Below are 13,453 nucleotides of genomic sequence, written 5' to 3' on the forward strand. Positions count from 1 at the left end.
AGTGTCTAATCACCCTTTCTGTGAAGAAACTCTTCCTAATGTCCAATCTAAACCTCCCCTGGCACAGCTTGAGGCTGTGTTCTCTGGTCCTTGTTGCCTGGGAGAAGAGGCCGGCCCCCGGCTGCTACACGCTTCTTTCAGATGGTTCTGGAGAGCGGCAAGGCCGCCCCCGAGCCTCCTTTTCCCCAGGATAAACCCCAGCCCCCTCAGCTGCTCCTCACAGGACTTGTGCTCCAGACCCTTCACCAGCCTCGTTGCGCTTCTCTGGACTCCATTTCATCCATTTCTTTTGCCGCTGGCTTACTGTTTGATTTGTTGGGGTTTTTTTTTCCTCCCACCGTTCCCTTGGTGGGAAATTAAATTTCTCCCTTTCGCGTTACCGCCAGCCCGGCGCTGTCCCTCACCCCGGGCAGGGGCGGCCGGGCGGGGGCTCGGCCGGCAGGCTCCGCACGGAGCCGCCCCGGTGACATCACCGGAAAGGCGGCTCACCCCCGGCCAATGGGCCGCCGGAGGGCCGCGGAGGACCCGGAAGGTTTCGCAGTGGGAGCGTTGCTGCCCCGCGGAGAGAGCCCGCTGCTGCCGCCGCCGCCGCCCGCCCCTGCGTGCCCCATGGACTCGGTGGGAGTCGCTGCCGCCGCGCCCGACGCCGGGCCGGGCCCCGCCTGGCAGAGCAAGGTGAGCGCTGTGCCGGCACCGCGGGGCCGCGCCCGACGTGTCCGGGCTCCGGGAGCTGGAGGAGCAGGAGGAGAAGCACCGAGGCCGCGGAGAAGGCGCTGCGAGGCGGTGCCAGCACCGCCAGCGTCACGGTCACTCGGCAGAGCGACCCCTGCGCGGTTTGCTGCTACCGGCAACTATCTCCGTGGTGGTGAGAGCTGTTGTGACAGCCTGATAAGTGAGCTGCTTCCCCCCGAGGTGTTGGAGCTGAGCGAGCTCGGTTGTCCCGGCGGTAGGCAGCGAGCTCCGGCTGGCTGGGGTCGTTCCCCAGCCGCCGCCTCCCCGAGCGAGGTGTTGTGTCCCTGTGCGGGTTTGAGGTGTTGTACCACGGCTGACCTTTCAGGGCGCTGGGAGCGGGGGAGGAAGCTGTGCGTAAGCCACTGCTCTTGGGTTAGTCCAAGAGAAGTTTTACATTGCTTGTGTGTCTGCTTGTGTGAAAACCTCCTGGGGAAGCTTTACCCCTGTCTTTAGAGAGTACCGACACTGACAAAGTGACTTTTTGTCGTTCATTAGTAAGTGACTATCAACAATTTTTCAACCCCCGTTCTCCCTGTTGCGTTTCTACTCTTTGAGTGTTTCCCCAAGTATCTGTAGAAGAGCCCTTACAAGATTACATGAGCTTATTTTGGAGCCATTAATAGCTAATTATCCTGATTATTGTGTTGCCACTGCACAAGTCTTGCTGACTTGAATAAAATGTTTATTTACAGTGTCCGTGGGGAGCCCCTAGCACAACATCAATATCATGTTCTCTTGCTGATGTAATGAGTGAACAGCTGGCAAAAGAATTGCAGCTGGAAGAAGAAAATGCTGCTTTTCCCGAAGTGGTTGCGTAAGTTTAAGCCCTGGATTAGTAATCTCCATAGTTGTGATGCCATCTTCTCTCTCTTGTGCATTTTCTTACAATGTGCTCAGTGCATAGCAATATAGTAAATGACTTGCCTGTTGCCCCAACTCTGCTTCCTCAGATCTTCTTCAGTGAAGATGGCTTCCCCAGCTAAAAGTCTTCCTTAGATTCTCTTCTCTGATGCTCTTCCTTCCTTATTGATGTTTTCTTTGCATTTTCTGGGAGTGTTAACGCAGTCTGTAAGCTATATTTAGAGACATGTCAGAAATGTCTTTTTTCTACCCTTTTAGGAACTCTTGTCAACAGTGTACAGTGTTATTTTGAGAGCTTTCAGGTATATCACCTGTATTCTCCTACTACCTGAAAGCTCTAAACAAAGGCCAAGAGCTTACTAGTTCCAAAATTGTAAAAATTTTGGCTATCTTTCCTGTGAAGCAGAACAAAGCAACACTATTTGGGTTGTTTTAAACATATAAATAGGTGTACACATGCATACACCTGTATGCCTTCTTTTTTTTTTTCCTGAAGGACATCTTAAAAATAGAGTTTAATGCTTCTTGCTGAATGGTAAACAAGCAAAAATTTAAGTAAAATTTGCATCGTAAATGAGTGGCAAAGAGAAATGAAGTCATGATCTATTAATATTTAGTGTTGGCTTGAAGAGGAGGCAGACAGCTGAGATCCATTCCTTTCTGTCAGCTCTGCATGAAGTCTGTTGTATAGAGTGGGAAAGTGGTGTAAAGCAGTGTTTCTGCTTAGATTGCTGTGTTTAATTTTTTTTTAAATTCCTGTTTTCATCTTATGTAGTGCTGCTGAAGGGCCATTTATTACAGGAGAAAATATTGACACTTCTAGTGATCTAATGCTAGCTCAGATGCTGCAGATGGAATTTGACAGGGAATACGATGCACAGCTTCGGCGTGAAGAGAAGAAGATCAATGGAGATAGCAAAGGTACCTTCATCAGAAGGAATATTTTTGCTTTGGAGCTATTCTTGGCACTTAGCTTAAATTGGCAGAGCTATGAGGAAGTAGCAAATCCCTGATAATCACAGACATGCTTATTTGTTTTGTTTCTCAAGTCTCCATATCCTTTGAAAATTATCGGAAGGTGCATCCCTATGACAGTGACAGCTCAGAGGATGAAGTTGATTGGCAGGATACCCGTCATGATCCATACAGAGCAGGTATGTGACAGCTTTAAACAATACAATTTCTTCAGCCAATCGCCCTGAGAGTATGACAGAGTTAAATTAGGTCTTGTTTTAATGTAAGGAGAGACACCAGCTACATTTAAAATCAGGTCACCTCAATTGGAGGTGTCAGCAGGAGGTTGGGTGGGTAACTTCAGGCTTCTGTCTGCCAGTATATTGGCTTCAGTGGCTGAATCTTGTAAAATAACCAGTATACATGGGAGGTATTGTGGGATGTGCTCATCTGTCATCTATGTTTGGATGATATGGTTACATATCATCTGCACATGATATTGAATACTCCTGTTTTAGCAGGCCAGAAATGTGTCTGACATCGTAGAGAAGACAGAGAAGTAAGTTGTAACATAGCCAAAGAAGCTGTCATGCTTAGGATAGGAGAAGACTGTATTAAGATCATGCAATTGAAGGAAATTATTGTGTTTTATAAATAAAATTATATTAGTTTTGTGGATATTGTGGGACTTCTGTGAGCATTGGTTATGTTTGTTTAGATTTAAAGTTTGGTTTCTTTTTCTCACTGCTGGCAGATAAACCTACTACTACACCAAGAAGGGGTTTCATAGGAAAAGGAAAAGACATTACTACGAAACATGATGAAGTGGTATGTGGAAGAAAAAACACTGCTCGCATGGAAAATGTAAGTGAAAACCTAGGGAAGCTTATTTTGTGTGTAAAACTGGAACGCTGCAGTTCAGCCAAAGAACTAATGCTTGTCCACCAGTGCTGCTGGGTAGGGTGCTGACTTTTATTTTTTCCCTGTTGGATGAAAGCAACGCAGTCTTTGCTTTATTGATTATTCACAATGACAGTTTGAATTTTGTGGGTTTTCTGTTTATAAGTAGTTTGTTATTGAGCAATTCAAGAATTTGCACAAAACTGTTTTGGGAAAACCAAACTATCAGCAAGTCTGGCACACAAGCAAATAAAACACAAAAGCTATTTTTGAAAAGGACAGATGTTGTGTAATCTTTCTTCTAATTAATTTTGTCTGATAAACCAAGTAACTTATTTTCAGTCAATTGTTTTACTTACAGCTTTTCAGTCTGTTTATCTTTAGTACATACCTTTCATTGTTTTTAAGGTAACTGGTTCAACTTCTGTAAATAAGGAAATAATGCAAGTCAGGATGTTAGGTAATCTCATATCAATTTGGGCAGAACTTTGAGTTCTGAGTTTAAAGCAGTGTGTTTGTGCAATGTTGTCATTATGTTAAAAAAGTGGGTTTCACATAGGTCCAAGTCTATCATGAGGTTTTCCAAATCAGGATGAGAAATTTCTGTTTGTGCCAACTTTTGGCATCTGCTACTAACAATGCTTAAATTCCTATTATTTCTGCTTGTAGTTTGCACCAGAATTCCAAGTTGGGGATGGAATTGGGATGGACTTAAAGCTGTCAAATCAAGTCTTCAATGCCTTAAAACAGCATGCATACTCTGAGGAACGTCGAAGTGCAAGGCTCCATGAGAAGAAGGAGCACTCCACTGCTGTATGTTTTTAATAAAGTCTCTCTATCTACTCCTTATCTTGTGTAATAGCTAAACTCTGCTGGGCAACTTCTTGCAACATTCCATTTTTAGTAAAATAGCTAAGCAACATTATGCTAACGTTGCTGAAGGAAATGGTATCAGCCAGCTCCTACTAGAAAAAGGCTCTTTGTTTGAGCTGCATTACTGTGAGAACCTTGTTGAAGTAAGAGCAAGCAGCTACTGTTTTTTAAATCTTTGTCTTTCTAAACTTGCCTCCTAATCAAATACAATGCATAAACTGCCTGGAAGTTATTTATAGAAACATCCAGAGGACTAATCCTCTGCTGTTGAACCATATGGCTCCAAATATTTGTCTTCATAACAAGTTTCAGGAGCATGAGGTGACCAACTGACCTAATAATTTAGGAGTTTACTTGGTAGACTGTATGGGTGAGTTTGAAGTAGGGCCTCTAGTAATTCCTGATGTGGACTTCTTCAAGTTTGTGTGTTTTGCTTTGCTTTATTGTTACTTCTATCAAAGAAATATAATACTTGGGATATTGTGATTCATGATTTGTAAAGACTTCTTGAAAACACTGTAGAAAGTGCTGTTGAGCCACAGTTTATATGTGCAATTAGTAAAATATTCTATGTGCTGCACAGCTGATGGGAAACTAAGAATATTAAATCATTAAATCAGTCCTTTGCTTCAGATGTTTATTTTGGTTTGGCTTTTTTTTTTCTCCCTTCTGTCAGTTGAAAGAAATTTTATTAATATATTATTCTTTCCACTTAGTTGAGTTCTTGTAGTATATAAATATTCTAAACTCATGGTAAAGCAAAGAATTGCTTTATTGAATTGAGTATTCATGTCTTGCCTATTAATCTTGTTCATCTCTTGTAGGAGAAAGCAGTGGATCCTAAAACACGTTTACTTCTGTACAAGATGGTCAATTCTGGGATGCTGGAGACCATCACAGGCTGCATCAGCACGGGAAAAGAATCTGTTGTTTTTCATGCCTATGGAGGAAAGTGAGTATATTGTTTGTTACTGATGATAGCTTTAAGTAAAAGAGATTATTTAAAAAGCAAAAAACACAAAAGTATTTAAACATCTGCACCTGTTTTTATTTCTGAGACTTAAAGGCTGTATTCATGTATATGGAGATAATAAAATCTGAAAACCAAATTATACCAACCATAAAGTAAAGAAATCCCCACTTTCCTCCTGGAGGCTATTAATGAATGGGGACAAATGCACCATGCCTTTCTGTGGAAAAATATGTACTTGTTTTATAAAAAATAAATCTTGAGATTTTTGAGATACTCTTTCCACCTACCTGCCCCAAACCACAAAGCTGTTGTGAGGATCTTGGGCTACCTGAAGGTTCTTTCCACAGAGATTGCTCTATTGCCAGCTCTGTATTTGCAGCTCAGTGAAGGTGCTGTTTGTTGCTTTCAGGTTAAGGATAGTGTTGGGATGCTGCTCACTTCTTCAGTCCTTCCTGCCATACTGGAATGATTGGAGTGTGTTATGGCAATTGCATTGTGTTTAACTGACTTTAAACCAGTGATGTTTGAGAAAGAACTAATAAAACTCAAATACAGATAATGTATTTAGTGATGTCAAGAGAGAAAGTTGGAATTAGGGAGAGAAGATGTGCCTTAATAAATTGGGAGAGGTAACCTATTTGATAAGCAACTTGGAATCAAAATGCCAAAACCCAAATATTAATATAGAAGTTTAATAATGAAATTGTTATAAACTTAAGTTTGCTTGTAAATGTGATAGAAAATTAGATCCTGTCTTATATTAAAAATTGCTGTATGTTGCAACGTATAAAAACCCAAACTCATGCATTTGCTTGTAAATAAGTGAATAGTTAACTATTTCATATATTTGTCTTTTTCCATGAGCAGTGCAACTGAAGATAAAGTTATTCCTCCAGAATGTGCCATCAAAGTGTTTAAAACAACTCTTAATGAATTCAAGAACCGTGACAAATACATTAAGGATGACTACAGGTTTAAAGACCGCTTCAGTAAACTGAATCCACGAAAAATTATTCGTATGTGGGCTGAGAAAGAAATGCATAACTTAACAAGGTAAAGAAAGAAAAAGAAAGTGTAGTTGCCAAATGCCTGTCAGTTTCCTGTTCTCTGTTTAAGGAAGGTACTCTGTGTCTGGGTATTTAACTTTTAGGCCAAAATAATATACAACCTGGCACAGACTGAATAAGCCCCTGGGTTTTTTTTACAGTTTAATAAGCTGTGTCAGCATCTTCAGTGATTTTGCAGCAGAATTTACATGCTCATGAAGTTAACAGGTTCCAGTTGTAAAAGTGATTAGTATTTAGTGAGCATTTTTAGGTTAACTTGGAACTTGAGAATCTGAATTTTCCTGTGTAAAATACTGTGCAATATATATAATTATTCAGTTTTTAATTATTTCAAAGACTTTGTTTACTCTGGATCAGGTTTTTCAACAGCTCTCAGATTGCAAATGAGATAGCAGGAACTAGAACTTTGGAGACTTTGAAGCTTTTGTTCTGTTTTTCTTAATCAGTATCTATTTTCTGATCCACAGAATGCAAAATGCAGGAATTCCTTGTCCTCAAGTGGTTATCCTTAAGAAACACGTCTTGGTTATGTCTTTCATTGGCCAGGATCAAGTCCCAGCTCCTAAACTAAAAGATGTTACACTTAGTAGTGAAGATATGAAAAAGGCCTACTATCAGATTCTTAATGTAAGATGATGCTGATTTCTCCTTCAATTCTGGGTTGTATTTTCTTTTAAGGGAATAACTGTAAGGACAAATAAGCACATATTTACTTTTCAGGATGCTTACATAATTGTCAAGATACTAAGTCCAAAGTCTTATTTCGCTGCTGTTTAATGTGTGACTTAGAATCAGTAAGAAACTATGCACTGAAAAGAATACAATTAAATTTCATCTTAATCTGAGTGGAAAACATACTGGAATTTGATGACAAACAGATGCTTAGTAGCAGAGGAATTGTGAGCAAGTAGTCCTCCTTTTACAGAAGCAGTATGTGGTTTAGAAAATTCTCTGAAGTCTTTCTGGGCTTAGCAAACATTTAATTTACAATGCTTAAGCACTCTTCAGTGGATCGCCCGCCCCCTTTTCAGCAAACCTAGAAACTGGAGAATTAATTAGAATATTGCATGGTGGATGCTTTAATTTCCTATTATCTGCTTGGTTCAAACACACCAGCTGCTAACTCTCTACTAACTTTAATGTTATAGATCTTAAAAAAACCCAACCAGGCAACCAGCCCCACAGCTTGGTAACAGGAGTGGTCTGGGTCTCAAATGAATGAGGCCAGTGAGCAACACAGCTGTGTTTCAAATGAATTTGTGTACTGCTTAGAACTCAGTCTCTACAGCTGTGAGGCTTCCTTCCCATGTGGTAGCAGTGAAAATGACAGGTATTTAGAGAATATGCTTATCTGTCGTCTGCACTTGGACTGCTTGGCAGAGCTGACTTCAGTTTACCACAGTAGCTCTTCTGACTTTGCCAAAGCTAAGCTCAGTGATAAAAGCTTAGTTTGCTGGCAGTTTGCCAAAACTGGAATTCCCTGGATGGAAGTGTATTGAAGACTTGGGTAAAAATTATGTAAATTATGTGGGTGATTAGGGAAAGGTGGGGTTGTTTTGGCTTTTTTTTTTTTTTAAGTCATGCTAGCAATATTCATTTGGAGTATAGCATACTTCCTTCATTAATTTGGTTCCTTGCAGATGATGCAGCAGCTGTATAGGGAGTGCAACCTGGTCCATGCAGATCTGAGTGAATACAACATGCTTTGGCATGATGGGAAGGTGAGTTTGTTCTTAATTTGGGGGAGAAAAGTTGTATCTACTGTGAAATACTAATACAAAGCAAATTGCTGTTTCTCTGTGACTACAGGTCTGGCTCATTGATGTCAGTCAGTCTGTGGAGCCAACCCATCCTCATGGACTTGAGTTCTTGTTCAGAGACTGTAGGAATGTTTCACAGGTAGGACCTCTTTGTCTGACAATCTTCTGTTATGCTGTATGTTTTCTAAGATACAAGCTATCTTAGAAGATTACTCTTGCACATTTTCCATGCTGATAGTGTCCTTCTCTGAAAGTGAAAAAAATGTGGAAAAGTAAAATTATACTACTAGAACGTAAAACTTCTTTCAGTTATGTTTATCTGTGGGTCAACAGAAACAAAAATGTAATTTTGGGTAAATGTAGTAACTGGAAAAAGTCGAAGGAATATTCTGTTCTGTGTAGTGTGTTTAATTGTGCTCTTTATATTGATTAGTTCTTCCAGAAAGGAGGCGTGCCAGAAGCACTTAATGAGCGCGAACTCTTCAACGCTGTCTCAGGTTTAAATATTACAGCTGACAATGAAGTAGACTTCCAAGCAGAGGTATAACTTTCTCTGTCTAACAATTTAAATTTGGTTAGCTGTGCTAGCTATTATAATACCTTAACTTTCCAGATTAATTGTGTGATTGGTATGAGTAAAATTTCAGTAGTCATTCTGCATCTCTTTTTAAAACCTTGAATATTTCAATCTAGTACAAACATTTACAGAGACTCAGATTGACAGACCTCTCCACCCCCTTTCCTGATCCCCCTGCTCACAAGAGAAAAGACTTCATGTTGAATATAGTTGTTTCATTTCAGCATTAAGGCAAATCTAGTGATCTGTTTTAGTTTAAAAGCTGTTGTCTTGCCTTACATACATTAGAGGTTGTACAAGAAAAGGAAAGTTGGGTTAAAAATAATAATTATTTTACTGCTTATTTTTCATGGTTTAAATGTTAATTTATTTGAGTTTAAAGTTTAGGCTAGCATTTTTAATTTTGAAGCTTAAAATCATGCTAATGTAAATATGGACTTAAAAATCTTTGGTCACTGTTGGCTTTTAGTTTTCAGCCTTTGGCTGCAACTCCTCAAGGCCTGCATCCTGATATCAGATTTAAAAAAACCAAGTTATCAAATGTTTCATATTTTCTACTTAAAGTAAGGGCAATGTAGCAATTCTACTCTCCCTAATTACGAATGACATTGCAGGTTTGTGCTAGTCCAGCATGGAGTAGGTGGGAGCTGGTAATTAGGTGACTCCTGGGGCAGGTGATCAAAGTAAGAAAGAGATAAAGGGAACACAGTTCCATGATCTGTGTCATTGGAGGAAGGCACACATCTGTCCTTTGAGGAACACAACTGAAATCTTAAGAAATCATCCAGTCCTCCCTGAAACTGGTTCATTTTGGTTACATAGCTTCAAACTGTAAAGGAGTGCTGCTCATTTTAGTTACTTATTAAGAACAGATGATTGAAGGTGTACCTGGCTGTGTTTGAGCTGTTACATGCGACTGAATCTTTGAAACAGCAACATTGTACATACCTGCTCTGGCTTCAAAAGCTACTTTTAATGCTGTTTAGAAGGCTTCTGCTACTGGCATGGTTTTATGATTTCAGCATGGTTTTATTTTTGGCTCTCTAGATTGAAGCTTTGGAGAAGATGAATGAAGATCACGTGCAGAATCATGGAAAGAAACTGTCAACGTTTTCCAGTGATGGAGACCCACCTATATATGATGAATAGCACTGAGTTTGTAGCTGCTGACGAAACAAAACACAAATTTACTGCTTCTAACTGCGTTGGTGCAGTGGTAAATGTCAACTGCCAATGTCAAGAGAGTGGTTGGCTGGGAATACCAAAATGGAAAACACAGCAAGCATATGGTGATGCCTCAGTGGTTTGCTTTTTTTTTTAACTTGTCCCACACATCAGGCTGGCACTGTGAGAACGGACTGTCACTACCACTTTGAACAGACTGACAACTTCACCAATTGCCCAGTTACATTAGACTAATGTAGCTCAGATGGTCATATTTTGCATGATTCAGAGCTTACATATCTTTTAGTCTAAAAAAAAATTTAAAAATCATCTATATTGTCCGAAGTGTCTAGTGGGAAAGCACACTAGAAGAGTCCCTCTCTTTTTTTCCCTAATGCAACTTGGAAAACTCATGAAACATTGTTTATGGACACAATGTCTTTAATCCATCTCCACCAAGGGCAAAATGAGAAGGCAAACTGTGCGCTGCAATCATATGAAAATGTTAATTTAGCAAAGTAATATATTTATAAATGCAAAAGTCTGGACTTTTTTATTTGAAGTACAGGGAATGTGGCTCCAATTATCTCTGTAAATACTGTTGAGTATTACATGAGAAACATGTTTGAAATCCAACCAGCAGAGGACTTCCTTGGTGACATGCCAGGAAATCCTGAGTCAGTGATGCATAATAAAGAGTCAGTTCAGGTAGCTTCCCTCTTAATACACAAATGGTTCCAAGAACTTGGTGCAAGCCAAAACTATAATAATCCTGTCTCTACCTAGAATATAATTTTGGAGCATCAAATGTTCTTACCCTAAAGATAATCACAGACAAATCTGAGTATTCTTTTTGCACCTGTAGGCAAAAAAAGCTTTGTTTAGAAATAATGATGACTGATACTGTTTCCACAGTTTATTTATTCTTAATGTCAGTCTTTTTTTTCCAGCAACTTGTAAAAATCTGCTGATGTTTCTCTCCAGAAAACACATTTAAAGATGAACTGATGTGGTGGGATAGTTTGGAATTAAGGAATTCTAATCAACTTCTTTTTAACTGATTTCTGATTTCTAGTTTCTGATGCTGCTCTTTATCAAGCAGAATATAGTGATGCTACATGTGACCTCACAGTGTGCTGTGAAAGTGACTTTTTAATCTCTTTTTGTTGGAAAACTGGTGGTGAAGTAAAAATTTAAGATCTTGTGGTGGTATTCTTGCATGGTTCTTTGTATCACAGAGACCTTCATTGATCTTTGGTGCTTCACTAGAGCAGTCTTAGGGTAGGGCCACACAAATTCCTTACAGCAATATAAAAATTACTCTTTGGGTGGGTACTACATGAACCTTGGTTTTGCCAGTTTCATCCCAACACTTGGATCCTCTTCCTTTTTCTAATTCAGATAAGTATCTTGCATTTACCCCTTACTTTTGAAAAAAAGGAGCTTGTATCTTTCAGACACTTAAGTCTCTTCTGAATTTCTCAGTGAAACAGTTTCCCAAAATATTGGTGTCAGGGAAAGGACAGACTAGGTACTGCAAGGGAAGTGCTAACTACAAGCTGCTGTTGTGAAAGATTCCTACCCAGATCTCCTTCAGAGGAGAAGGCCTTTAAAAAAAGAAAAAAAAGATAGTCCTATTATTCTTGGCTTATAGCTAGTTTTAATATTCTTAACATTTCTTAGGGGAAAAAAAATCTCAGAACAGTTGCCAGTGCCTTAAAATGTTTTTGTACAAGGAAGTTTTTGATTGCTACAGCTATTTGCATAAAGAGGGAGGAAGAAGGCAGAAATAACAGGAAGTGAGGGTGTTTTTTGAGCTGTTCTTTGAAACAGGCCCTTGCTTGTATCTCTGTGCTTGAGCCAAAGCCTCCGTTGTTACTGTCATTTTTAATTTCTTGCTAAAATATGTCTAGCACAGGCTTAAGAAAATGAAACACGGCCCAAATAAATGGAGCAAATTTTCTTGAGTCTAATTAAAGCTACTGGGCCCAAATATATACTATATATTATGCACTATATAATATATCTTATATATTAATATATTTTCACTTCCAGCAGTAAAATTGGATTAGGAATTTGATTTGAGATTTTAAGACACCTGGGCACGTTTCCACATAGTTGAAAACACGAATTTGCTAAAAGAAGCATTTTCCTGGACTCCTTTGAAATAAAAAGTTCCAGGATTATTATTGGGCAAATAGAATCTTAGCTTTGAAATTGGCCATTAAGATTTATTACTATCAGAGAGTTGCAAATTGTGTGTGTTATTTACTTGTCTGCTGCTTTCCCCTCAAAGATACCTCAGTTTCTATTGCAATTGTAGGATGTCCATGCTGGTTTTTAGAGAAGTAAGAAAGGGAAAATGTCAGTAGAGTTTCTTAAATTTTCACCTTGGATTAACTAAACTTCTGGCTAACAAGCAATAAATTTTGTTACTTTGCAAAAAATTATAAACTTTAAGGTACTTCAAATGCTTTGAATATACTTGTCATCTCCAGTAAACAGAATTGTTTGATGATGCAGGAGGGTTCTGCAGAACAACCAGCTTACTGTAATTCTTAGTTGTGACTTTAGTATCTTTATGTGAAATCTCTTTAGTATCTGATGTGAAATTAGTGCAGGTGGACTAACTGGGTCACAAGTCATCTAACAGTTGTTTGCATGATACCGTGTTACTATCTGGTACTTAAATTTCTCTTTCTCCCATACTAAACTGTGCTACCGTTTTTAATCTGAAATTTTTTTAATTGTTATGATCTTAGTCTTTTTCCCCCTCTCTTTTTAAATTTTCCTTTCTAAACCAATATGCAAATATATAATTGATATTCTCACACAATTTCTAGATCATAATGTAGGGCTTACAGTGAGCTAAGGCATTAGCCAGTGCATCAACAAAAAAAAAATAAAATAATCCCATCGCTGTTTTGTTGTCCAAACTAAAATATATGCTCAGCATAAATGCTGAGAACCAAGCCAGACTTTGACTTTGATAATGCTTTATTAATATTTTTCCTGAACTGTGTTTCAACTCTAAAAAGCAGCTTCCCACTAAGGAGCAGGAGTGACAATGATGATATAGTAATTGTGGACAAAGAAAGGCAGATCTCAGAAGCAGTCATTTCTTTTTTGTTTGTTTTGTGTGGGGGTTTTTTTGTTTGTTTGTTGATTTTTTTGGGTTTTTTTTGGGGTTTTTTTTGTTTGTTTGTTTGTTTTTTGTTTTCTGCACATAAAAGTTTTGGGGTTGTTTTAGGTCTGTTGGTTTTAGAATCGTTACAAAAGACTGGGCCAAGAGCCCCAGTCTGCTGCTGCGGCCTCCACACTTGGTTAAGACAGTGGTTTTGCATGCCCAACATTTTAAATTCCACCAGCTTTGCTTTTAAAAGCAGAATAAATTCTAGGGCACCCTGATAAGTGACACCGGTTGGAGTCAGGGCTTACCCTGGCACCTTAATTCCCTGATTTCCCTCCTCTCATACGTGCCCTCCTAAATCTTTGCAACGTGTTCCCTCTCTGTAACTCTACGCTCATTCCACGTCTTTCTTTTCTACCACCTTGCCAGCACTCACGCCTTTCCTGAGGCCGATTTCGCAGC

At 39.2% G+C, this 13,453-nt stretch overlaps 1 protein-coding gene and 1 long non-coding RNA gene across 2 annotated transcripts; one reads left to right on the forward strand and one right to left on the reverse strand.

Annotated features, from left to right (window-relative positions):
- The first annotated feature begins 483 nt into the window (after window positions 1-483).
- Window positions 484-11,073, forward strand: RIOK3 (RIO kinase 3). The gene is made up of 13 exons (XM_064435249.1): window positions 484-675; window positions 1,425-1,546; window positions 2,369-2,514; window positions 2,643-2,747; window positions 3,302-3,411; window positions 4,117-4,260; window positions 5,145-5,272; window positions 6,161-6,346; window positions 6,828-6,987; window positions 8,001-8,081; window positions 8,170-8,259; window positions 8,554-8,661; window positions 9,745-11,073. The coding sequence occupies exons 1-13, from the start codon at window positions 499-501 to the stop codon at window positions 9,844-9,846; spliced, it is 1,659 nt and encodes a 552-aa protein (XP_064291319.1). The 5' UTR covers window positions 484-498; the 3' UTR covers window positions 9,847-11,073.
- LOC135309252 (uncharacterized) lies at window positions 7,912-9,786 on the reverse strand. Its single transcript, XR_010369568.1, has 2 exons — window positions 9,646-9,786; window positions 7,912-8,367 (listed from the first exon to the last, which is right to left on the reverse strand). It is a non-coding gene; the product is annotated as an uncharacterized LOC135309252 (long non-coding RNA).
- Window positions 11,074-13,453: the final 2,380 nt, after the last annotated feature.

Source organism: Passer domesticus, chromosome 1 (genome assembly GCF_036417665.1).
Source record: "Passer domesticus isolate bPasDom1 chromosome 1, bPasDom1.hap1, whole genome shotgun sequence".
Lineage (NCBI taxonomy): Eukaryota > Metazoa > Chordata > Aves > Passeriformes > Passeridae > Passer > Passer domesticus.